Genomic DNA, 23,721 nt, shown 5'->3' on the forward strand with positions numbered 1-23,721 from the left:
ACGCTGCTAAAAATAATGACAGGTTTCAGAGTAGCAGCCGTGTTAGTCTGTATTCGCAAAAAGAAAAGAAGTACTTGTGGCACCTTCCTTGTTAGTCTCTAAGGTGCCACAAGTACTCCTTTTCTTTTTTTAAAAATAATGAAGCACCATGTAAGTGCTGAGCATGTTGAAAGCGCTGTACAAACATTAACTAGCTAATTACCACAACACCCTAGTGAGACAGGTAAGTTTATCCCCATTTACAGGTGTGAACACTCAGGTACAGAGAGGGTATATGACTTACCCAAGGTCACACCGTGAGTCAATGGTAGAGCTGAGAACAGTTCTCAGGAGTTCCCGGCCCTAATCCTGTAACCACTAGACAGCACTGATCCTATCCACTAAATCCAGCAGGCATGGCTAGGGTGGTGTAATGGAGGAATGTGGCTCTGCCACACTGCGTGAACCCCACTGGCTCATTAAATGGGAGTGGGGTTAGCATCTACTTCAGTGGTTATCCTGGGTAAGCTTGGCAGGCAGTGGGAAAGGAGGAGTCATGGAACTATACTGGGAGGAAACCATCCGGCTCTAGAATAAGGGAGGAGAGATTCTGTCCCTGCTCTGATGCCTGGAATGGGAGTAGGAGCTCCTGCGAACTTAAGTAACTATAAAACCCTACACAGATTGTCAAATGCATAAACCTGTTAAGAACCCCACTCCACAAAATTCCCCATGAGGGCAGATGAAAAGGATTTCCCATGCAGGGTGTGGGGACAGACTGGCAAGAAAGAGCAAGTGACAGAGATAGGGACAGGGGCTGTGATGAATGATAAGTGTGTATTACACCTACACGCTATCCGGACGTAGGCCCTTCGGCTTTTCGTGGTCCCAGCAGAACTCCATGCCACACACTGACACCAGTAATCTTCTAAACCAAAGAGCTCCTCCACCTGCAGCCGGGAGACCTCAATCTGGACCTCCCGCACCAGGATCCCTGGAAGGAGAGACAACAAAACAGAGGGTTAAGGAGGCCAGAATGCTGAACCTTTATGAAATAAGCTGCATATGGAAGTATACTGTGTGTGCGCATGTGTGTACTCACACACACATGCACTGATTGAAGGGGAGGAAAATGATGGTCCTGCAGCTCAAAAAAGGAACTTGACAGAGGGATGCATTTGATGAGAGAAACAACCCTTCTTCATGAGATAGTCATCTCCTCTCTTCCTCTGCAACCACTTCTTCTCTTGTCCCATCCATCTTCTTTTTAAGGGCTTGATCCAAATTCTGATCCATGCCAGGATCCCCTCCACCCACACACAGTGTTTTAAAGATGACACCATGTTTCTGGCTATGCAGGTGGTACTGCTGCATTGCCATTTAAGAGGGTTTTAAAAAAAATCTCATCTCAAAAACAAATAAGCTGAATATCCTGAGTTCTTAATACCACCATACCCTATTAAAACTGAAGGATTTAAAAACATCACATTTGCTTTTTACCACTCTCTTGATTGTTTACTTTTTACATTTCGCCCAGGCGGGGCAATGAAGTAAAGTAGTCAATTTCACTTCTGTTTCTAGACAGGTTCATGTCAGGTATCCTTCCAGGGTTTTATTCACTACCACAATGCTGAAAAGTTTGGGTTCCAAAACAAGGCAGTGGAATGTTTAAATCCAAACAAAAAATCTTTTTCCACTGGAATTTTTTTTTTTTTAAATCTATACACATTTCTATTGATCTCACTTTAGGCCCCATTAAATCTTGTTTCTACATAGACTAAATGTTGTGTCAAAATCAGCCTGACAACATCCCTTTAAAGTGCCTATCTGCAGCTGACAAGGACCCTTGGACATATTAAAGCTCCGATGATGCACATGGTGCCACTGCACCCAGCAGAGAGGCCCTGAAGGCACAAAATGGTTTGAAAATAAATCACGTGACTCCTCACATTTGGTAGTGAAGTGAGGTGGCAAGAACAGTATGCCAGCCCCTCACAGTCTGCGAGAGAGAAGTGGCCGCTGAGAGGAGATGAAAGAGGAAGGTGAGGACTCTGTCTCTTAAACTGAGAAACACAATCTAGCTGAATTGAACAGGGTCATGGCAAGTGGTCAAGTGGGTCAACTTCTGAGACTATTTCTGGTTTCCTGAACATGCCTTAGCCAGCTGGGCTGTGTTTAGCCATCCCAGGGTGTGATAACTTATATGAGGAGCCGCTATCAGGACTCTGTCTTGTTTAAAATAAAGCCCCAGTTACTATCTGTATACACTAAGGAATCTGTTTTATTGCCCCAACAATACCAGGCACTGATACCTTAGCCTTTCTGTGTTTTTGTACAAACCTAGTCACATCTACATCACATTAAAAAAATAAAGGAAAAGTGTTATTTTAGTAGGTGCCCCACCCATGGAGAAAAATACAGAACATTCTCGTCCTTATATTTATTGTTGAAGAAACAAAATGGGGAATGATTTCCTATTTTCACGACATATTCCAGACATGTATCCCTCGCTCAGGCCATGTCTACATTAGCAAGCTTACAGCGGCACAACTGTACCAGTACCAGTACAGCTGTGCCACTGTGAGATCACTCGTGTAGCCACGCGGTGCCAAGGTGAGAGCGCTCTCCTGTCAAGATAAGAAAACCACCTAAATGAGCGACGGTAACTATATCGGCAGGAGAGTGTCTCCTGCCAAAATAGCACCATGCACACGAGTGCTTATGTTGGCAACACTTACATCACTCAAGGATTGTTGTTGTTTTTTTCCATACATCTGAGCGCCATAAGTTTTGGCAACATAAGTAGTAGTGTAGACATGGCTTTAGTATGAACTGAAGAACACGCTTTGTTCAAAATGTACAGTGCCCTTCCCTGTTTTTTAATACATTACTATTGCACTGACAGAACACGATGGAAACCTGAAGGGTTGCTTAGCGATCTATCAAAGTCTGTGTAACTTAATAGATCATGTGCTAGCCTTGCATTTTAAAGGCACAGACTTCAAAACCATGTGCAGCTGTATATTTTGTTAATTCAAATTTTGGTTAATATATTTCCATCAATGCAATTAGAAATTACTTTATTTTTAATCACCTTTCTATAGAAAAAAAATGAGATACCTGAAACAAACAAAAAAAGATTTCCCATGGAAAAAAAGAAAGTTTAGGGAAGAAAAAAAACAAAAAACACCCAAGATTTCCAGCAATGATTCATGTTTTGGATGTCAAGAGTCTTTACACATTTTAAAGGGATCTTATTTTCAGAGGGAGGTGCTCAGCGCTTTCTGAAAAATCAGCCCTTCAAAGTATCTCAGTTGGGCACCCAAGAAGTCAGATAGCCCCAAATCACTAGTCATTTGTGAAAATCTTGGCTGAATTGTTTAACCACATAAAGAGGGGTTATAGCTTTAAACTGCCATGTTAGACCATTATGCATCTTAGCAGTGTAAAGTTAACACTCATATGTCTTGCTCCCCATGGCCACTTAAATGGAGAGCTACTTTCTAGCATGGCTGCTAGTACAGATGTTAGCTGTTTTTATGTCTGAATTATTATTCTCTGATTTGGCTTATTTTCATTTTTTCCACATAAAATATACTAAGATACGCTACAAAACATTATAAAGTATGTTTACTTTAACAAAATTCACCATAAAAGTTATTATTCAAAGCTCATATTTCTGATCTGTAGCTAAGGACATTGTGTTAAGAGAATCAAACTTTACTATGTTAAGTTGAAATGGGCAATTTTGTGACCCCTCTCCCCTTTGCAGTTGTTCTATCAATGCATAGTGGACCTGATATGAATACTGTTAGCATAGTAGGCCATCTTGATTCTAGCTTCTTTGCTCAGTATGGCTGCTGGTCAGGTAAGCCAGCTGCCTATAGTTTTATTACAGAGGTGCAGTATTGCCTCTATATGAAAGTTGGATTCAGTTTTTCACCTATAGTTGCAATTCAACCACAGTGAAGAACAAAATGTTTCCTCTCCAAGTTTACAGCACAATCTGTGAGTGAAGATTGAATTTTCTGAGGACGGTCAACTAAATCTGTTACTGCGTTTAGGAGTTAAAATTAATTACAAGTGGGGCCTTTAAGAAATTTTTCCCCAAAGTGAGAACATTTTCCAGACCCCTTTTGCTCATACATGAAAGATTTTTATCCTTCAGACTTTTCATATAGTGAAAACTCATTGCCAAATGCCTTCAAATATGTCTTTGAAGAAATTAGGTTCTAATTAAGCAAAGTTATTAGCAACGTTTTCCTATGTTTTCCATTATATCAACAGCACTCCCTTACTCAAAATGGCCACTATTTCCCATGTTATGAACATTGAGATATAACAATTTTATGAACACTATAGGTAACCAGTCAGTAGGAGGAAGTTATTGTATATTGGCCATTATTTGAATTTCCTATATAACAGATCAATCTAATTTACACTGGGGGCAGTGGACTGTTTACTATATATCCATAATGCTCAAATTCAATAGGGTCCAATGCATGAAGGCCATGTAATGGCTTCCCAGATAAGAATGCCTAAGCACATACTTACAAGACAATGGGGAAAAGTGTTAACTTCAAGATCCTGTCTCAACCAGCTGCAAACCTTGTTTTGCCATAGCACAGAATTACCAGATCAAAGGGCTATAAAGAGTTAAAGTGACCTGATTCCTGCCAAGTGGGGGCGGGAGGGTAAGTTATCAGGGGCTATCCAGGGAGTTGTCAGTGAGCTCTGACAGGGCATAGGGCTGAAACTGAGATGCTCTAGGGAGAAGTCTGCATGGAGTGAGTCCAACCAAGGTCCCCCGGTGGAAGATGGTTATACACCTGGTAAGCTTAGGACATATGTATAGTCCACTATATCATTTTTAAGATAGGTTTTCTTCAAAACGCTTTTGTTCTAAATAAATATATGGATTTAAGGAGGTTGTTTTGGTCACTGGTTACCACTGTCATTGTCCTGGAGGGAACAGAGCTGTAGGGTCTGGATACATGTCAGACTTGCTGAGGCAACTCACCGTTGATGCACAGGGGAATGCAATCCAGGGCCCAGTCAGAGTGAGAGAATGAGAGAAATACAGGGTTCAGAGTAACAGCCGTGTTAGTCTGTATTCGCAAAAAGAAAAGGAGTACTTGTGGCACCTTAGAGACTAACCAATTAGGATCTTCTGTACTTTCCACAGTATGCATCCGATGAAGTGAGCTGTAGCTCACGAAAGCTCAAATAAATTGCTCAAATTTTTATTGCTCAGATAAATTGGTTAGTCTCTAAGGTGCCACAAGTACTCCTTTTCTTTTTGAGAAATACAGGGGTCGACAGGACCTCGAGAACTCTAGTCCAGCTCCCCACGTTCATTCCATTCCCAGGGACAGGTGACTACTACAGACCTGACATTTAGAGGGAGTGCACTCAGAGAGACCAGGAGCAGTCAAAGGTGCAGTCTGGCAGTAACTGTGGAAAGCTGCTCATGTCCTCAGTAAAGGTGGCCACTACACTTCAGCAACATGTGGGGAGTACCCATTAAATGCAGCCACCACGTGTCATTACTTCCAGCAGGTACAAGAAGCAACAACAAGTCACCACCTTATTACAATGAAATCACTCTTGGTGGGCCTTTTAGCTGCATTTTTCTCTCCAAGGTAACCACCCACATTCTAAACTAAAGACTCTGCACATTTCCACTTGAGAAAATGAAGCCCTTTTTGAACTGCAGAGCACAGAAGAACCACTGGAGACAACCAGCTTCTCTATTTTCTGTAGTATGTAGAGTTCCAACTCTGAGCAAAGATCCATGATGGAATTATAAACCCCAGAAAGCACTGCCAGCTAGTTACAGATATAAAACACATAGTTACTACAGCATTCGCTGCTCTATAATGTTGCATATAGCCCCATGCACTGCTACCTTTATTAGACGGCTTATTTTATTATCGCACCCTGGCTCACATAAGGTGCCCATCTCCCTAGCTTCACTAAACTCCTTTGCATTGCACCTTGCTCCACCACCTTTGAATCACATCTGACCTGACATTTGGCTCCTTTAGCTGGTATGATGGTCACACAGCTGGGATTACAGCAGTACGCAGCAACTAGCCTCCTGGGACTGTAAAGCCTCCTGCCATCCTGAATTCATTTGATATTCATACTGGTAATTTAGATAGTAATTAAATAAATTTACCCATTTCATATGGACTTTTGCAGAAGTTCAACAGTGCAGTACACATTTCTTTAATGGACATTTTAATTATAGTTATACATTCATTCTACATAGAAAACTGAACCCCGCAAACAAGAACAAAAACTAACTGCTCAGGAACAAACATTTTTCCTTCCTACAATCCCTCATCACCTATGATAGAATAACAACTCTACTTCATCCCCATACACCCTTCTCCTGGTAATCCCCAGCTGGGGGAGATAGCTGCCCTGCATGAATCCAGAAGGAGAGGGGTTAAACGAGATGTCTGACTTGTGATGTACCTCCCTTCAGAGCAGCCACCCATCCCAAAATTTGCACTACTATCCTCATTTTTATGGGTCTGACCTGCAACTTGTAAACTCAGCATGCAAGGTAATTAAGGAATCTTAAGTGCATTTATTAGGAAATCTAGGCCCAGATTTTTAAAGGTATTTGCGTATTCTTGCTTGCAGCGTTGTAATGCCTAATTGTGATTTACACCCTTAGGTATCCTAATCCCGTTGCCTAACAATGGAATTTTGGCTCCTAAGTGCCTAAAATCACTTTTGAAAATGAGATTTAGGCTCCTAAATCAGTTAGGCATTACAGCACTGACTGCAGCAATGCCTCAATACCTTTTAAAATCTGGGACACAGTGAATAAGGTGCGACTGGAAGGAGTATTCAAATTCACTAGAATGAAAAGTGACTTGGGAATCCTGAAGGAAGAGTGTAAATAGGGAATAGTAGACTGCAAATCCTCTGGAAAAGAAAAATGCAAAGAACAGGAAAAGTGGTTTCATGCGGGACTGCTCAAATATCTCAGGTTTAAATAAACAGTTTTCCCTTTACAGAGTTTTGGAAAGGCAACCAAGCAAGAACTCACAGAACGGAGTGAACTCCCAGTTAAAACTCGATGGTGATGCTATGAGGATGACGGAACGGGAAAACATTGAGACAATTAGGAAGCTCTTCATAACAGGCAGGTGAATGAATACTTATAAATGTGAACATGCACAAATCAGCTGACCCAGATGTCATGTACCACTGACATTTGATTCTGAAAACTGATGGAAACCTTGGGAGGTACTGATTACCTGGAGATGAGAAACTATAATGCTGATATTTTAAAAAGCAAAGAAGAGTGAGCCTGGTAATTGCTGTGCTGTTAGTAAAGTACTGGTAAAAACATTGGGGGAAAATCATTATCTAGGGGCTAATGGGATCATGAACAATAGACAATATTAATAGATTTTAAGGCCAGAAGGGACCATTATGGTCATCTAGTCTGACCCTCTGCACAACACAGGCCAAAGAACCCCAACCTATAACTTCTGCATCAACACCATAACCTCTGTTTGAGATAGATATTCCGTCTTGATTTAAAGACTTCAAGTGATGAACAATTCACCACATCCATGGGCTTATACAGAACCATAACTTATAAGAGAAACTTGATTGGTCTTTTTTGTTTAGGACACAGTTACAAAATTAGTGATAGAGAGGGGTAGATGTAAAATATTTACATTTTAGCAAACCATTTAATTATATCAGACCAATGATTCAACCAGTCCATTATCCTATCTCTGACAGTGACCAGAACCATGAGGGTTTCAGAGAAAAGTGCAAGAAATCCTGTAATGGACAATTATAGAATAATATGCCCATAAAATACATTTTTCCTAGTCCAGGCAGCTACTGGTTGATTTATGCTCTGAGCATGAGAGAGATGATATCGCTTATCTATATTTTAAATTCTACCTGTCAACATTCTCACTATCCATTAAATATCTAATTGTTTTTTGAATCTGACTACGCTCTTGGCCTCTGGTGCCCTTTACCAATGAGTCCTGTGGAATGATTATGTGTTGTGTATTTTCTTTTTATCAGTTTTAAATGCTTTTCAATTTCATTAAATGTCCCCTCATTCCTGGATTATGAGAAAGATAAATGCCAGTGCCTGACCTACCTTCTTTAGACGAGCCATCATTTTGTATAATCTCCCTTTCTTGTTCATTTTCTCTCTAAACAAAAATCTTGATCTTTCCAATCTCTCCTCATCCAATTTTTTTCCCTGCCTGTAGTCATTTTCATTGACAGCCTCTGAACCCCTTTGTACTTCTGCTTTACCCTTTTTGATATAGGGTTGGCAAAACTGAATAGAGTATTCCAGGTGAGGGTGATACCAAGGATTTATATAATGGCATTATAAAAGTCTCAATATTCTTTTCTATCCTATTCTCTAAGCATCCTGTTTGCTTTTTTGGTTGCCACTGTACACGGAACAAAGCTTTTCAATGAGCTGACCCCTAGCTCTCTTCCCTGTATGATTCCTCTTAATGTAGAGCTCAGCAAAGTGTGTGAGTAATTCACGTTGTTGCTTCCAATGTGTATTACCCTATCTCTGTCAACAGTGAATTTCATCGGACATTATGCCATCCATTCACTCAGCTTTGTTAGGTCCTTCTGAAGTTCCTCAGAGCTCTCTAGATTGACTATCGCAAATAAAGTTGTGTCATCTGCAAAGTTTGCCACCTACTTGTTCAGCCTGTTCCAGACCATTAGTGAATATATTCAATTAGAGAGGAAGGAATGTCTGGCGGCTAGAGCATTAGACCAGGACTTGGGAGACCAGGGTTCAGTTCCCTGCGCTGCCACAGACTTTCTCGGACTTTAGACAAGTCCCTTAGTACCTCACTTCCCCATCTATCAAATGGGGTTAATAGCACTTCCCTACTTTAGAGGATATTGTGAGGATAAACATATGAAAGATTGTATGGCACTCTGATACCACAGAAATGGGGTGATACAAGTACCTAAGACAGACTTTAAATAGAGCTGGATAAAGAAAGACGAACCATTTGTCAAACATTTTTGCTGAGAATTTTGCACTACTTTTCTATCAGAAAAGCATTTTGCCAAAGGCTGAAATTTTCAAAAGAGACTAAGGGAGTTAAGCACCCAAATCCCATTGAAACTGAATGGGCATTGCAGGCCTCTCTGAGGCTCCTTGAAAAATCCCAACCAAAAATCTTCCATCCTACTCTGATCAAACAGAATAGGTCCGTGTATGGATCCTGTTAACCTTTTGCCGTGCTAAAAACTGACCATTTATTCCTGCTCTTGGTTTTCTGTCTCAGCCACTTTCTAATCCATGTCAGTATTTTACACCTTAGCCTGACTACTTAGTTTTCTCAACCACCTCCTGTGAAGTGCTTTCTGAAAGTCCAACTAAATTATATCTAAGAGTTCTCCTTTATCAACACTGTTTTGTAGCTTGGAGAGGAACAATTTTCATCTAAAAAAGCCATGCTGGTATGATTCCTCCCACAAGGGTACTGAACTTAATTACATTGTGGTCACTATTATTAAGTGGCTCAACTATAGCTACTTCTTGACTGAAACGCCTGTGGGTTACTTACGACTAAGTTAGGAACACGGTCTCCTTTTGTGTTCTCTAGAAATAGCTGTTCCAAGAAGCAACTGTTTTAACATGTTGATAAATTGCTTCTCAGTGGGGTACAGCAAGGGAGTTTGATAGGTAAAGTCTCATTTAATATCTTCATCTACTGAAGTTGGAGGGGCAGCTCTTCTACTGAAAGTCACAAATAATACAAAATTGAGAGGAGCTGTGAATAGCAGTGAAGACAGAGAAATCACACAAAGTGACCTAGACCGTTTGGACACATGGACAGGAAATAATCATATGAATTGGAAAAATACAAGCTAATATATCTGGGGGGAAATAATCTCAAATTACAGATATACAATGGGAGGAGGAAAACTAGAAAGTGGTAAATTCTGAGACAGACTTCTGGGCAATAGTATACAACAAATTAGCCATGAGCTTGCAGAAGGATCTGGCAGCAGAAAAGATCAATCTGATTTTGTGTGGCACAAGCAGACACTTCACAGCACAGAGAAGGGTGATCACACTCCTGTTCTCTTTGGCTCTGGTGCGAATGCTCCTCCAATATTGCATTCACACATGGACACTTCAGTCTCAGACTTCACTAAAGACCAACAAAAATCATCAATGGCCTGAAGGAAAATTAGACAAAGTAAAATGCTCACAGGGTGTACTGGGGAGGCATTATATCAGTTTACCAATATATGGATGGGGTAGGCAACAAGAAGAGAGAGGAAATTCATTCCTAAGTGGTGGGAAGGTCTTCCTTGAACTTGCAAAATCTGACTGTGGAACCAGAGAAGGGGCTTACAAAACACTTTTAAAGGGGATCCATCCTGTCAGGCGATGCTGAAAGGAGGCGGTAATGCTGTTCCTCATCCAGAGCAGAAAGGGATCCAGTTATTCCTCCATTTCAGGCATGCCAGCCCAATAATGTGCTTTAAATACCACTCTGTTGCACACTACAGAGCCTTAAAAAGAGAGAGGGAGTAGACAGATGAAGTAGCAGAGGAGAGAGAAAGTCAGCAAAGAGAATTGGGGGGGAGGAATGGGGTAAAATGAGAGTCAGGTCTACAGTGGTTTCTTACCAGTCACCTCATCCAGGCTCTCCTTAGTGAGATGGTCATTCTGATTCACCCACTCGCCATTGCACTTGAAGTAAATCTGAGTGGCTGGGTTGGCTCTGCAGATCAACTCCACAGGTTTGTTCTTTACAATGTATGCATCTTGCGGCTCCAGTAGGAAATGGGGGAGGGTCTCTGCAGGGGCTGACGGGAAGGAATCTGGAAGCACATCGCCATACTCAATTCCTGCAAGGAAAGGGAGAGAGTCAGGAACCAGTTACTCGTACTGAGCATGCTCCACAAATGCTTCCATAAGTGTAACCAGAGTTTAAACCAATTAGTTTTTTATTGAAGAATTATCAGACACATAGATACACACAATATGTTGGGGAAGAGTCAACTTGCCTTTTGTAAAGGGAAATCGTGGCTCACCAATCTATGACAATTCTTTAAGGGTGTCAAGAAGCATGTGGATAAGGGTAATCCAGTGGATATAGTGTACTTGGACTTTCAGAAAGCCTTTGACAAGGTCCCACACCAAAGGCTCTTAAGCAAAGTAAGCAGTCATGGGATCAGAGGGAAGGTCCTCTCACAGCTCAGTAACAAGTTAAAAGATAGGAAACAAAGTGTAGGAATATATCGTCAGTTTTCACACTGAGAGAGGTAAATAGTGGGATCCCCCAAGGATCTGTAGTAGGACCAGTGCTGTTCGACATATTCATAAATGATCTGGAAAAAGGGAAAAACAGCAAGGTGGCAAAGTTTGCAGATGATACAAAATTACTTAAGGTAGTTAAGCCCAAAGCAGACTGGAAAGGTTACAAAAGGATCTCTCAAAACTGGGTGATTGGGCAAGAAAATGGCAGATAAAATTCAACGTTGATAAATGCAAAGTAATGCACATTGGAAAACAATCTCAACTATACACACAAAATGATGAGGTCTAAATTAGCTGTTTCCACTCATGGAAGATCTTGCAGTCACTGTGGATAGTTCTCTGAAAACATCTGCTCATTGTGCAGCAGCAGTAAAAACAAACGAACAAACAAACGAAAACCACTAACAGAAGGATAGGAACCATTAGGAAGGGGATAGATAATAAGACAGAAAATATCATAATGCCACTATATAAATCTATGGTGTGCCCACATCTTAAATACCACATGCAGTTCTCGTCGCCCCATCTCAAAAAAGGTTTATTAGAACTGGAAAAAGTACAGAGAAGGGCAACAAAAATGATTAGGGGTTTGGATCAGCTTCCATATGAGAAGAGATTAAAAAGACTGGGATAGTTTGGCTTTGAAAAGAGATGACTAAGAGGGGATATGGTAGAGGCCTATAAAATCATGAATGGTTTGGAACAAGTGAATAAGGAAGTGTTATTTGTCCCTTCACATAACAAAAGAACCCAGGGTCACCCAAGGAAATTAATAGGCAACAGGTATAAAACAAACATAAGGAAGTACTTTTTCACATAATGCATAGTCAACCTGTGGAATTCATCGTCAGAGGATGCTGGGAAGCCAAAAGTATAAGTGGGTTTAAAAAAGAACTAGATAAGTTCATAGTGGCTATTAGCCAAGATGGTCAGGGATGCAACCCCATGATCTGGGTGTCTCTAAGCCTCTGACTGCCAGAAGCGAAAACAGGGGATGGATCACTCGATAATTTCCCTGTTCTATTCATTCCCTCTAAAGTATCTGGCACCAACCACTGTCGGAACACAGGATACTGGGCTAGACGGACCATTAGTCTGACCCAGTGTGGCCGTTCTTATGTAAAAAGAAATCACTGCCAGCTACTTCACATGCATCTGACGAAGTGGGTATACACCCACGAAAGCTTATGCTCCAATATGTCTGTTAGTCTATAAGGTGCCACATTTACTGCTTTTACTCTTTGCTGCTTTTACTTCACTGCCATTACTTCCACTCCACCCAGTTTGCCATACCCTCTTAGAAGCCTGAAAATGATTATTTTCTTCCAGATTTTGTCCTTCCCCTGCTTATCCCTCATGCTTCTCTGCTCTGTGGCAGCCTTTCCCTTTCTTCTCTCTCAGACACCTTCACCTGCAACGATGTGAGTGGGGAAGTACCCATTTTCACTGCTGACAACAGGGGCAGCTCTCAGTAATGTTCAGTGTCACATACAAATGGTGGAAACAGAATCCAACAGCCTACTAGCTGTGAGACAACAAAGGAGACCCAAGCTTGGGTGCCTCGCTCCTGGACCAGTTCAAGATTGTGAGCCTTACAGAGGGCGAGTGCCTATATGGGAAGGGAGCCCTTTTAATCACTCTACAGTGAGGTCCTCTGGCTAATACACAGAGGGACATTTATGGGCTCAGGAGCAGTTGTATATATTCACCTCATCCCCCGGGAGCAAGGCTGCTACAATGTGGGACCTTAAGGGAAGGGGATGAGGAATATCTCTCGGGTTATGAAAGAGACTGGAGGCCCTCAGAGAAGAAAAACAAATATTAAGAATCCAGAGAACATTCGTCACTAGATTATAAATTAAATGTACTTCTGCCATGTTCTGTGCTCCAACAGAAGCCTGCTCTTTCACCCTTCACTGAAGCCATGAGCAACCTATGAATGACTCCACCAAGTGCCTCTGACCCACAGCTGTGCTGCTGCTAACCAGACCCAGGGCATCCATAGTGTGTCACTGGCACCCTAGCACTCCAAAATCACACTAATCCTGCGGTTCTTGCTGGGTGGCGGTACTTGCAATAGGGAAAACACACAATAAATCCAGGACTTGGGGCACGCACTTCATGTCAGAGCTGCCTCATCACTTCCCCAAACAGCAATGTGAATGCATTATCAGGACATGTGAGGCACTTGAGGTTGCTCTGAAGGGGGATGCTTGGAGGATGTACCTACAAAGCATTGATCAGAACCAAAGGGGTTAAAGAAAATCAAGCTGTAGAAACGGAAAGGAGGCTGTTCACAGCATCTTCCTCCCAGTCTCCTGCTCCATGTCAGCTCTTTTCACAGGTTCCCTTCTGTGAGAATGAGCAGAGGGTCTGGCACTGCCCCAGGGCCTCCGATCCCACAGCCTAAAGGCAGCCTAAAGGAATGCATTGGTATGATCCAAACAAAACCCCAGCAGGGCTTGCATTGGGAAAGCTGACCATGACCACAACATAAATCACACAGACCTGTCTTTTCAGATTTTAGGCACAGCTCTTTTTTGGATTCCAGTGGTCCCCATACCAGCCAACTCTCCCACTTCTTTCACATTATACTCACATTCCACTACCCCTGCCCATGCCCTGCTCATCCCTCTCAGAAGATTATACACCCCAACACAGAGATCACAATATTTCATGAGTGATCAACAATAGAGGTTTTGCAGCAGCTGCAAATATAATCTAAAGTACCAGTGACTTTTTTTCCATGACTAAAACCACTGAATTGGTAATGGACTTGGACACCACACACTCTCAATCTCCCTGGCACATAAACATGACTACTTCTATTCCAGCCAGGCCATTTGCTTTAGGAATCAAAAGCTATAAAGAAAGCAAGATCCTAGATCACTTGACAGCAGAGCAAGGATCTAATACACTAGTCTCCTCTCTAGAAACCTGAGTTCAGTATGCCATTCTGGTTACAAGTGTAGTGAGTTTTTCAGGTTTGATCTTAGTGAATATTTATACACATACCAAAAGTTGACACAAAGGGACAACTGGTAGCTCGTGTTCAGGCAAGGCCAAGGGGTGAGACAGAACAGAGGTGATGTAGGGCAGTACTGAGTTACCACAGCAGAGCTGTATGTACCCAGGAAACAGCACAAGATGTAGCAGGTTGGGCTTGAGATGCTTGAGCAGAGTTGTCTGCGTGCCCTGTGTCCAGCTCTAACCAATGCTGTCTACTCCATCACCTTCATGAGCCCTAACATTTAAACTAAGAGTCACTAAACCCCTAGCATTCACGAATCACGAAATCCGGCCCTGCAAAAATCATGAAATTTTAAAATGCGAAGGTTCTTTTATTTGACTTTTGGGTTTCAGAGCCTTTAGGTAACTCTCAGGTCAAGTTTTCAGGCTTTTCTCTGCAACCCTGAGGGCTATAAGCTTATCCTTTTTTAACTGGGGAGTGGAATTTGAGATTCTCAGCTCCAGGCACTAGGACTTTCACAGTAAATGTTGCCAGATTGATGATAAAATCTTGAGAGCTGGCAATGCTGAAGTGAGCCCACTCCCTAGTCACCCGTAGCAAAAAGCTATGGTATAAAATAGGACCACAGAACACTGAAAGTGTTATAGGAAGTAAAAAGAAAACAAAAGTGAAGCAGACCAAGAAAGCAAAATGACCAAGTTGCCTCCTGAGTGAAAAGCAGTGAGTGAAAAAACACAGGAGGTCAGTCATTTAAAATCCATTTAGGAAAATTGACCTTCCATTTCCATTTTAACACAACACTAAGGGAGAACAGTAAGACATTTGTCATAATCCATTAACTGCTCTTTTGGAAACAATGAATTAAACTCCAGGCTAGCTTCTCTGTCTCTCTTTCGGGCTCTTCCCCTCTCTGCTGCTGCCACCAGCCATTCCCTCCGTAATTTCATTTGCAGGTCTGTAATTTTCTCAGCACCCTACCAATTGCACTGGGACACAGAATAATTAGGCTGTACAATGCCCTCCTGGAGAGCTATTGCGAGCTGTGGCCCAACTCAAACACCAGGCTGCTGACTGGCGCTCTAAGTCATCACAGAGTAGGAGGGGAAGAAACAGGCAGGAGAGCATTATGTTTTTGTGAAGAACTGAACACAGTGCAATGAACATTCAAATACTTGAGGATTGAAGGATTTAATGAATAAGTGTCCTTTAGTGAAGATCCCACAGATAAACACCAGGGAGTGATGACTAAAGAACATGCATTTTCACAGCTTTCTGGTTTTGGCCTTTAAAAAGAAGACATTAGTAGAAAGCTCAGCAGGATCTCTGAGAGGACAACCAGCACTGAGGGGTGACATAAGCACCCCACCAGTTACAAAGATAAGGAGCAAGGGAGTGGAGAGAGCCTATCAGAACTGGGGGAAATAGGTACGGGAAGAATCACAGTAAAAACTGCTGACCATGATAATGTTGCAGGTGACCTTGTCAATGGAGTGCATTAGACCATTGTCTTTTGCGAACAACACCAAACACAACTGATAGACATAGCAAGGTTCTGGCCAACTATGGAGCATGATGGACAGGAACAAGACCAAAATGGCTTCTGCCCTGCAGTGAGTAGAGACCAGCTGATACAGATGGACAGAAAGGAGCAGTACAGGAGAAGTCTTCACCTTTCATCAGACAGACATCATCTTATACCTCACATCACTGAAATGCTACTACCTCTGGGGTGAAACAAAACAACTATTACACAGCAACACAACACAACAGCAGACCCTATATTAGAGTTGAAATTTTAGCCAAGACACCAAGGCTAAAAACTGTTCATATCGCAAAAAGTGTCACTCGAATTTTTGAAGTGCATTAGGTGAACAGAAACCAGGTGAAATGGAACATACACTGTACCTAAGATACATGTTCAAGGTATGAAATAAACGACCATGTTACAAACCATTTACTTGACTCTAATCACCCTCCCTAGTCACCATATTCAGTGCTCTTCAGACCAGGTGCCGCTGGGAACACACTCTTACTGGTTTACAGAGAAGAGCAGATCTATGAGCCTGGCTTTGAGTATAAAATCCATAGGGCACTGTACTTCCTCACAATCTAAGCATGAGACTTTGTGGGGTGAAATCCTTAATAGCTCAAGTGGAGGTCAAGACCTCTAGTTTACCTCACATCTGAAAACCGCAGCACGCCTAGTGCCATGCTGTGGTATTGATTCAGTACCGTCCCAGGAGGAAGAGCATTACTTTCTCGCTGAATCGCCAACACTACCTATTGCAGAACCTGCATGTTTTCTGGAGATCTCCCCATCTAGGCACTAGCCTGACCACAGTCTGCATCTCTAACCTGGCCTGATGAGAATCAAGGAAAAAAGTAATACGGCTACAAGCAACAGGGTGGGTGGATGGATTAGTCTGTGCTGGAGAGGCTTCTACCCTGCATTTGGCTGAGCATGGCTGATTCAGAGGGATGGTCAGGTGCAGCACTGCAGAGACCTTTGCAAAGCAGCAGGTAAGAGCAGCTGATACAAACAGATGGGAAGTGCCAGGTTATTCATGACTGAATTCCCACTGACTCCTCGGTGCTTCCAGTATGTCCCATAAATTAATATGTTCTTAACCACATGCACATGCGTAAAAAGCCAATGCATGCTGCAAAAATGCCATTATGTATCACCGTGTCACCACACCCTTATTTAGGTGCCATCGTCACTAATGAGTTCACATGAGGCTCTCCCAGGCCTAAGTTCTCAGCCTCCATTGCCTCTAGTTATTTCTTCCTCCTATACCTCTGGGGTGGCAATACAGTGGCTGCCGTAGCACTACATCGCCTCTCCTTAAACGGACACCTTTCATACACTCTACGAGCTCCTGGATCACAGGGAATCTCACCTGTTTTACCCACTGTTCAATCACCAGGCTTTTTTGCAAAATAATGTAACCTCTTTGATTCCACAAATCTAGATTTTCTGGCAAAGGAGGCTGAGGAGTAAGAGTATCTTTTTCCAGCATCAGCCAATGAAGTGTGAAAACCTCTCAAAATAATGTTTTGCATTCCGACAGCACTTTCCTACCAGGATTCAAAACTGTCTTACTAAAAAATTAACGAAGTGTCTATCTCTGCAATGATAACTTGCTGTTATCTCCCCCGCCCCATATAGATGGGGAAACTGAGGCACACAGTGGGAGAGTGACTTTGTCATGGTGCCAGAGCAGCTGGCTTGTGGACAGGGAGGAACAGAAAACCCAGATTTCCAGACTCCCAGTCTCCTCTGCTAACTCATCTATGCTCAAAGAAGTGGTTGATCCCAGGATGGATGCACTGACTGTTCACTCAGAGACCTAACAAGAAGTCTTGATCACAGGTGTAATGAATTTGGTGTCCTCAATCAAGTCTCTACAGTACAGCTGCTGGTATCTCAGTTCACCCCCACTAACAGCCACTGCCCAGCAAAAGCAAGAAACTGGAGTGACTGGGCATGTTACAGGTCAGGAACGAGGCGCACTGGTGGAGCTGGACCAACACTGGAACATCTGGGGGCAGGAAAAGGAGATTGAAGGTCAGCGTTGTGGGAGAAGCTTGCACAGCACCTGACTGATTCTATCAACAGCATTTCCTGTCCCTCATTTTCCTGAGACCCAGCATTCACCCAGGAAAAAACAGTAATCCCAGTGCCCCACCATAATGGCTCGCGACGTATAGCGTGCATATGCTCCACCTCCTTCCTGTACTGCAGAAACGCAGAGACACACATAAATATTGATTGGGACGTGCTCTGCTTCCCCCTCATCTGCCTGCGGAAAGAGCCATTTATGCTCTTTGCCTGAGCTGCAGGCCATTTTTATGACTTTGTTTTACAACTCTAATGCCAGGATCATTTATAAAGTAGGTTTGTATATACCGAATGTAAACATTAGAAACCCATTAGTCTCTTAAAGTGCGTCTGGCAGAGTTCTCCCCCACTCTAGCCCTCCCAGTAATCTCCAGTCCTCTCCCAGGCATGGCTGAAGGGAATTTCAAAGGATTACAAGTACTTAAAGATATATTATCCCTGGCCAGAGTTATAATGCAGGCCTGAAGCTACCGATTAAGTTTCTCTCCGCTGCATATGTGCCAGTTAGTTTTTTATTTCACCTTTTTTTTTAAGTCAGATTTAAAACCCTATGCCATGGGCTAACAGCACTGCGATTTACAAGCTGTACAAGCACAAACTTCCTCCAAGCAGGGCACTGACTTGCAGAAGGAAATGGACCTTTGCCTTCTAGTTTATAACATTCTTGCCTCGTGACCTTACATATAGCATCACGTCCCACCCAAAATTCATGGGAGTATTCTGATGCTCACCAGCCCGCCCCATGTCATATAAACCCAGCTCATACAGTGACCAGAGAGGCATGAATTGACTTCAAGTGCCGTGGGGCTGAGACACATCACAGCTTGGAGACCTTTCATCTTCACACGGCGACATTGTGTCATGACAGGATGCTGCTACATCACATCACCATATGCCAAGGCAATACCCCAAATGCAAACATCTCTATGTTCTGTTGTGGCACTGCCATGTGATTGCTTTGTCCCAGAACCCAGGCTAGGTACAACGGCAGGCCCTCTTCCATACTACAGAATAACATGCAAATCCTTCTCGTGTGCGTGAGAGGGCTCAGCATTAACCAAAACAAAATCCAGACATTTTCCCTACCACAGTAGACACTTTGCTTCTCTGTTGATTATAACTGGGGCTTTGGGTCATCAGAGAGGATTTTGGAGGAGGGGGGGAAGTTACAGATGAGTCACGGCAAAAGTGGATAAAAAAAAAAATCACAGATTTGACTCATCCTTGATTATCTGCAAAATGATCTGTACTATCCCTGCCCACGAGCAGAGCACAGATAGCCCATCAGCCCCCGGCACGGGGCTCAGCAGCAAGAAGAGCCCTCAAAACCAGAGAGTCAGAGTCTGTGACTCCCAGGACCTCCTGTGACAAAACCACTGCCCTACTTACAGTCCAAAACACATATTCCCCTTTCTAATGTACTTACAGAATTCCAATAGTGCCTAAGGCACAAGTCCACAATATTGGGATGTAAGAAATATGTCCTTCAGGAAGCTCCACCTAGAGGCAGCATTTTCCGGAAGGCCCCTCACCCCAGTTATACAGCACAAGGAGGGAATCTGAGTGACGTGTCCAGTGGGGTCACGTAGAGAGCTGGCAGTTCAACTGGGATTAGAACACAGGACCATCTCTATCCTTGTCTTTTGTTCTAATGGCTTGATCACATGATTCCCTAAATCCCCTTTCACTTCTGTGAACCAGCCCCATAGCGATATTACTGAGGTGGCCGGCCTCCCTTTGTTTCTGTGGGGGGAAAAGGAGAGGCTCCTGATGTTGGGGATGTGGACAGCAGCATATTATCTCACAACCCTCTTTCTTATCCACACTAGTCTTATATGGAATAACCTGCCCCATGGAAATACCAGTGAGTTCCAAGCAGCTATTGTCACCAGGCGGCATGAGAAAAGGGGCAAAAGATTCCTGCATGTCCAGCCCCCATCCAGATCCAACCCCAGTATCTGCTGAGGACGGGACAATGGGAAAACAGCCAGTTCTCCACTCCTTATACAAAGCATGTGTACAACACTCATGTGAAGAGGCAAAGAGCCGTTTCCCCACCAAAGTATCACCAGCACCCAGAGTCTGGCAGTGCTCAGCCTTCAGTTACATTTCCTCACCCCTCCCGGCCTGTTCTCCCATACATTTGGTTCATTTACATAAATACCTGCACAGCACTAAACCCAGCAAACTAACTCTTCACCAGAGAGACCACCCAAGCGTGAGGGACACCAGCAGCCATGGCGTCAGCAAAGCACAGCTCCACTGACGTGTCTGTACCTACTTCCACCAGGACTGAACTTTGCCCTAAGAGACTGCTCCTCTCTTTCCTCTGAAAATGGAGAAGGGAAGAGAAAATAAACCATCAGTTCAGCTCCCAGGTAGACAGCTCCCTTTCTCTCTCTCCATTTCAGCTGTTGCTTGCAGCCAGTAGTGAAGAGACAGAATACACAAAGTAGCAGCTCAAGCCAGGCATCCTGGCCCTGTAATGTGCCTCTTATTTCTCCCCGACTTGAAGTGAGCGAGGGAGGGGGCCGGGGAAGAGAAGAAAGAAATAACTGCTAGCAATCTTTATTACCATCAAGCAGCAGAGTGCTCCAGCCCCCAGTCAGCCCACAATTCAGAGGAAGGGAGAGTGTGTGTTATTAACCTCCACCTTCCCTCTTTCACTGCCACAAATCTAATAGGCTGTCCCTGCCTGGGCACGGACGTGAAGCTTCCTGTCATTTCACTGCAGCACCAAAAGATGTGAAACAACAAGTCTCAGCTGGGAGTGGATTCTTTCGGCCTTACTTTCCCATAGGTAACAGCTGGGCCGTTACTATCAACTGTATGGTCCCTGTTAAAAGTTTAGTGGCTCTTTGCTCAGGATGGGGTGGCTGTGGTCCTCAGGGCCCCTTCTGGAGCACTGACTCCTCATTTTTCCCTACTTGAACCCCTTTCATTGCCACTTCTCATGTGTATATTGCCCATGGCCACACCGAGAATCAGTCTAGGTTTTAATGGCTTTCAAATCCTGTTTGGTTTTACATTTGAACTGAAAGATCTACAAACCTTTAAAAAGGTGAATATCAAAATGGATAACATCTGCCACTGGCTCAGATGGGCAGGTTTCAAACCTGAGAATTTGCCCCTGTAGTGGGGATGGCTGGAAGAATCCTATGTAGGCCAGGGAGAGCCATGGGGACTGGGCTCAGAAATGAAGCCCTAATGAGCAGCACAGGATCTGGGTGGCATATTCGTATAGGACTGGTCTGTTGAAACCAGTCCCCACAGTGCTCCCTGGCTCCTGCCCCTTTGTCCCACTCTAGCAGCACACACAGGCCATAAAGCTGCCCTAAGGCCACCTCCTTCCACCAGCACCGTGGCATGGCTGATGCCCAGGGATGCACAGCCTGTGTTACAGCCCCTTGGAAGCCATTGCAGCTGGTGGAATTTAGCAGCCCTGATTTACACCAGAGGTCAAACTGGTTCCGGTGAGCCCCAGCTATTGGAGAAGTGCTTTAGGCTACCTTTCCCATCCTTGCCTGCCCAGCTGTGCCAAGCACAACTCTGCTGTGTCTGTGGATGTGGCCCAAACAGAGTGATGAAAGAGAAGGAAGCCATAAGTAAAGAAAGGACCCCACAGCTGGACAGAGCACATTTGCTTCTTCGGCAGGTTGCAAAAGTTGGTGTTTCAGCCAGCTATGGTGAGGGGGGAGAATGGGAGCTTGGGATGGCAGCGGCGAATGCGGGGAGAGGGTGAGGTATTTTGTTGGGAAAAAGGAAGAGTACCATGCTGGGCGCGTTTATCATAAGCAATCAAAACAGCCTTTCATATCCCCTCCTGACACTTTCTAATTCCAGCCAGCCCTGGCCACCCACTGCATGGGAAATCTCTTATATTCTCTCCATGGGGAAAAAAATCCATTGCGGGGGGAGAGCACACACACAAAACAACCCCTTTCCTTTTACACCAGCTTCATTGTGGTTGAATAGATTGATGATCCTGGTTCTTCTTAATATAAAAAGGGAAACACTAAGAGTATTAATTTAAAAAAAAAACCCACCTGTTAAATAGAAGCTGACTGGTATGGGAAAAGCAGGATTACTTGCAATGGAGAAGCACCCTCTTCCTGGTACAGGCAAATTCCCCTAGGAAAAGTTTTCTATCACTCCTTTACCTGATCTGTCACTTCCACCTGGCATAGCACGAAGTAGTCACTTCCCTAGCCTTTCAAGAAAGGTCAAATAAAAAGGAGGTGTTAGTAAGAAAAGGGAGGGTAAAAGGGCAGGGAGGACTACAGAGGGAACAGACTGCTTGGAAGGGGAACAAGGACCCAGCCATAGATGCAGGCAGAGAAGCCACAGAATTATAGAAATCTAGGGCTGGAAGAGACCTCAAGAGGCCACCAAGTCCAGCCCCCTGTGCTGAAGCAGGGCATAGAAAACAGAGACCATCCGTGACTGGTGTTTATACAATCTGTTTTTAAAAACCTCCAATGGTGGGGATTCCACAACCTGCCTTGGAAGCCATGATTACCGGGAGTGGAGGGAAAGTGTGTCCATTGTTCTCTTTGCCTTTACTTCCCCTGCTGGAATCCTGAGCAAAGCTCAGTTTGCTGCTGGGCAGCCAGGGGTCCCAAGAAAGGCTACTTAGCAGAATATGGAAGCAGAGTTGAGGAGAGAGCCCCTCCCTCTGCTTGGAGGCAGAAAGGTTGGGCGGGGGGGGAAGGGTAGAGGGGACATTCTCCTGAATGATGGCTGAAGAAGCTGGTGAAGAATGACAGAGGGTGATGCCTGGGAAAGACCCCCTCTCTCCATATCTGAATTGCTGTGGGTTCCTGACTCCCCCTTTTCCATCTCTAGAGAAGAAATATTTGCTGTGAACACAGTGTAATTACACCAGGGATGAATTTGGACCTGAAGTCAAAGGTGTTACACCAGGGATAGATCTAGTCCCCAAAGTCCAGAGATACAAGGCAATGAATGTGGCTATTAGAGAGCCAGGCCAGTCAGCACCATGCCCCACTCACCAGGTGAGTTTACTGAACTAATTCAAAGACACAGCTTAAAAGTCATTCTCAAAGCATGGCAGACAAAACAGAGGGGACAGCTTCCTTCTTAAAGATCCCCCTGCGAGCCGTAATGCGAGCCGTAATTTCTCCTAGGGCACATCAGGCAAATGTGTTGCTCTGCCTTGTCAAAAACAAAACTGGATGCAATTTTGGTTAAGATTTAAACCTTTTGCCATTTAATCAGCTTCATATTGCTCCTAGTATTGAGGCACTAATTGCACTGGCAAGATGCAAGCAGAAAAGCCAGCACTGTGCACTCCTCCTCCTTCCCAATGATTCCAACACACCTCCGTCTGGACCTGTAATATATATCCCTGCTATTCCAACCTTCTGGCCTCCCAAGGCCACGCTGCCAGTCACATCAAACTACATGCTGGTCTTTTAAATAAACATCTGCCACACAGAGGCCAGCAAATTCACACATACCTTTTAGCTACACTGAAACCCAGGCCTTTGGAACAGAGCGGACTGAAAGTTAACACAGGGTGCCTCCTGCCCCTTATCAAACTATGGTCCCCACAGAGGTACTGGGAGTTTTAAAGATCCTGTCTATACGGTTTCAAATCTATGGGGGCACCTGGTTACAGCACAGTAGCTCCAACCATGGTCAAAATGAGTGTTGGTCTTGCACTATAGAGGGGAAGAACTGTAGTTTAACAGTGTCCCTTAACCCTGCGAAAACTCCACTACAATCCCAGGTTATTTTACAATCCATTCAGGTCCTAAACGTTTGTGGAAGTAAAGAGAGATGGAAAACATGGCAGCACAGGGTTGGCTTGGTTAC

General features: G+C 43.8%; 1 protein-coding gene across 5 annotated transcripts in view; it reads right to left on the reverse strand.

Annotated features, from left to right (window-relative positions):
* UNC5B (unc-5 netrin receptor B) overlaps positions 1-23,721 on the reverse strand; it is a 150,531-nt gene that overhangs the window by 33,103 nt on the left and 93,707 nt on the right. For all 5 annotated transcript variants that reach the window (XM_037904736.2, XM_043551489.1, XM_037904735.2 and 2 more), the window contains exons 2-3: positions 10,657-10,878; positions 830-973 (exon numbers count right to left, since the gene is read on the reverse strand). In XM_037904736.2, coding sequence (XP_037760664.1) covers positions 830-973; positions 10,657-10,878 — 366 coding nt within the window. The remainder of the gene's footprint in view (positions 1-829; positions 974-10,656; positions 10,879-23,721) is intronic.

This window comes from Chelonia mydas, chromosome 7, assembly GCF_015237465.2.
Source record: "Chelonia mydas isolate rCheMyd1 chromosome 7, rCheMyd1.pri.v2, whole genome shotgun sequence".
NCBI lineage: Eukaryota > Metazoa > Chordata > Testudines > Cheloniidae > Chelonia > Chelonia mydas.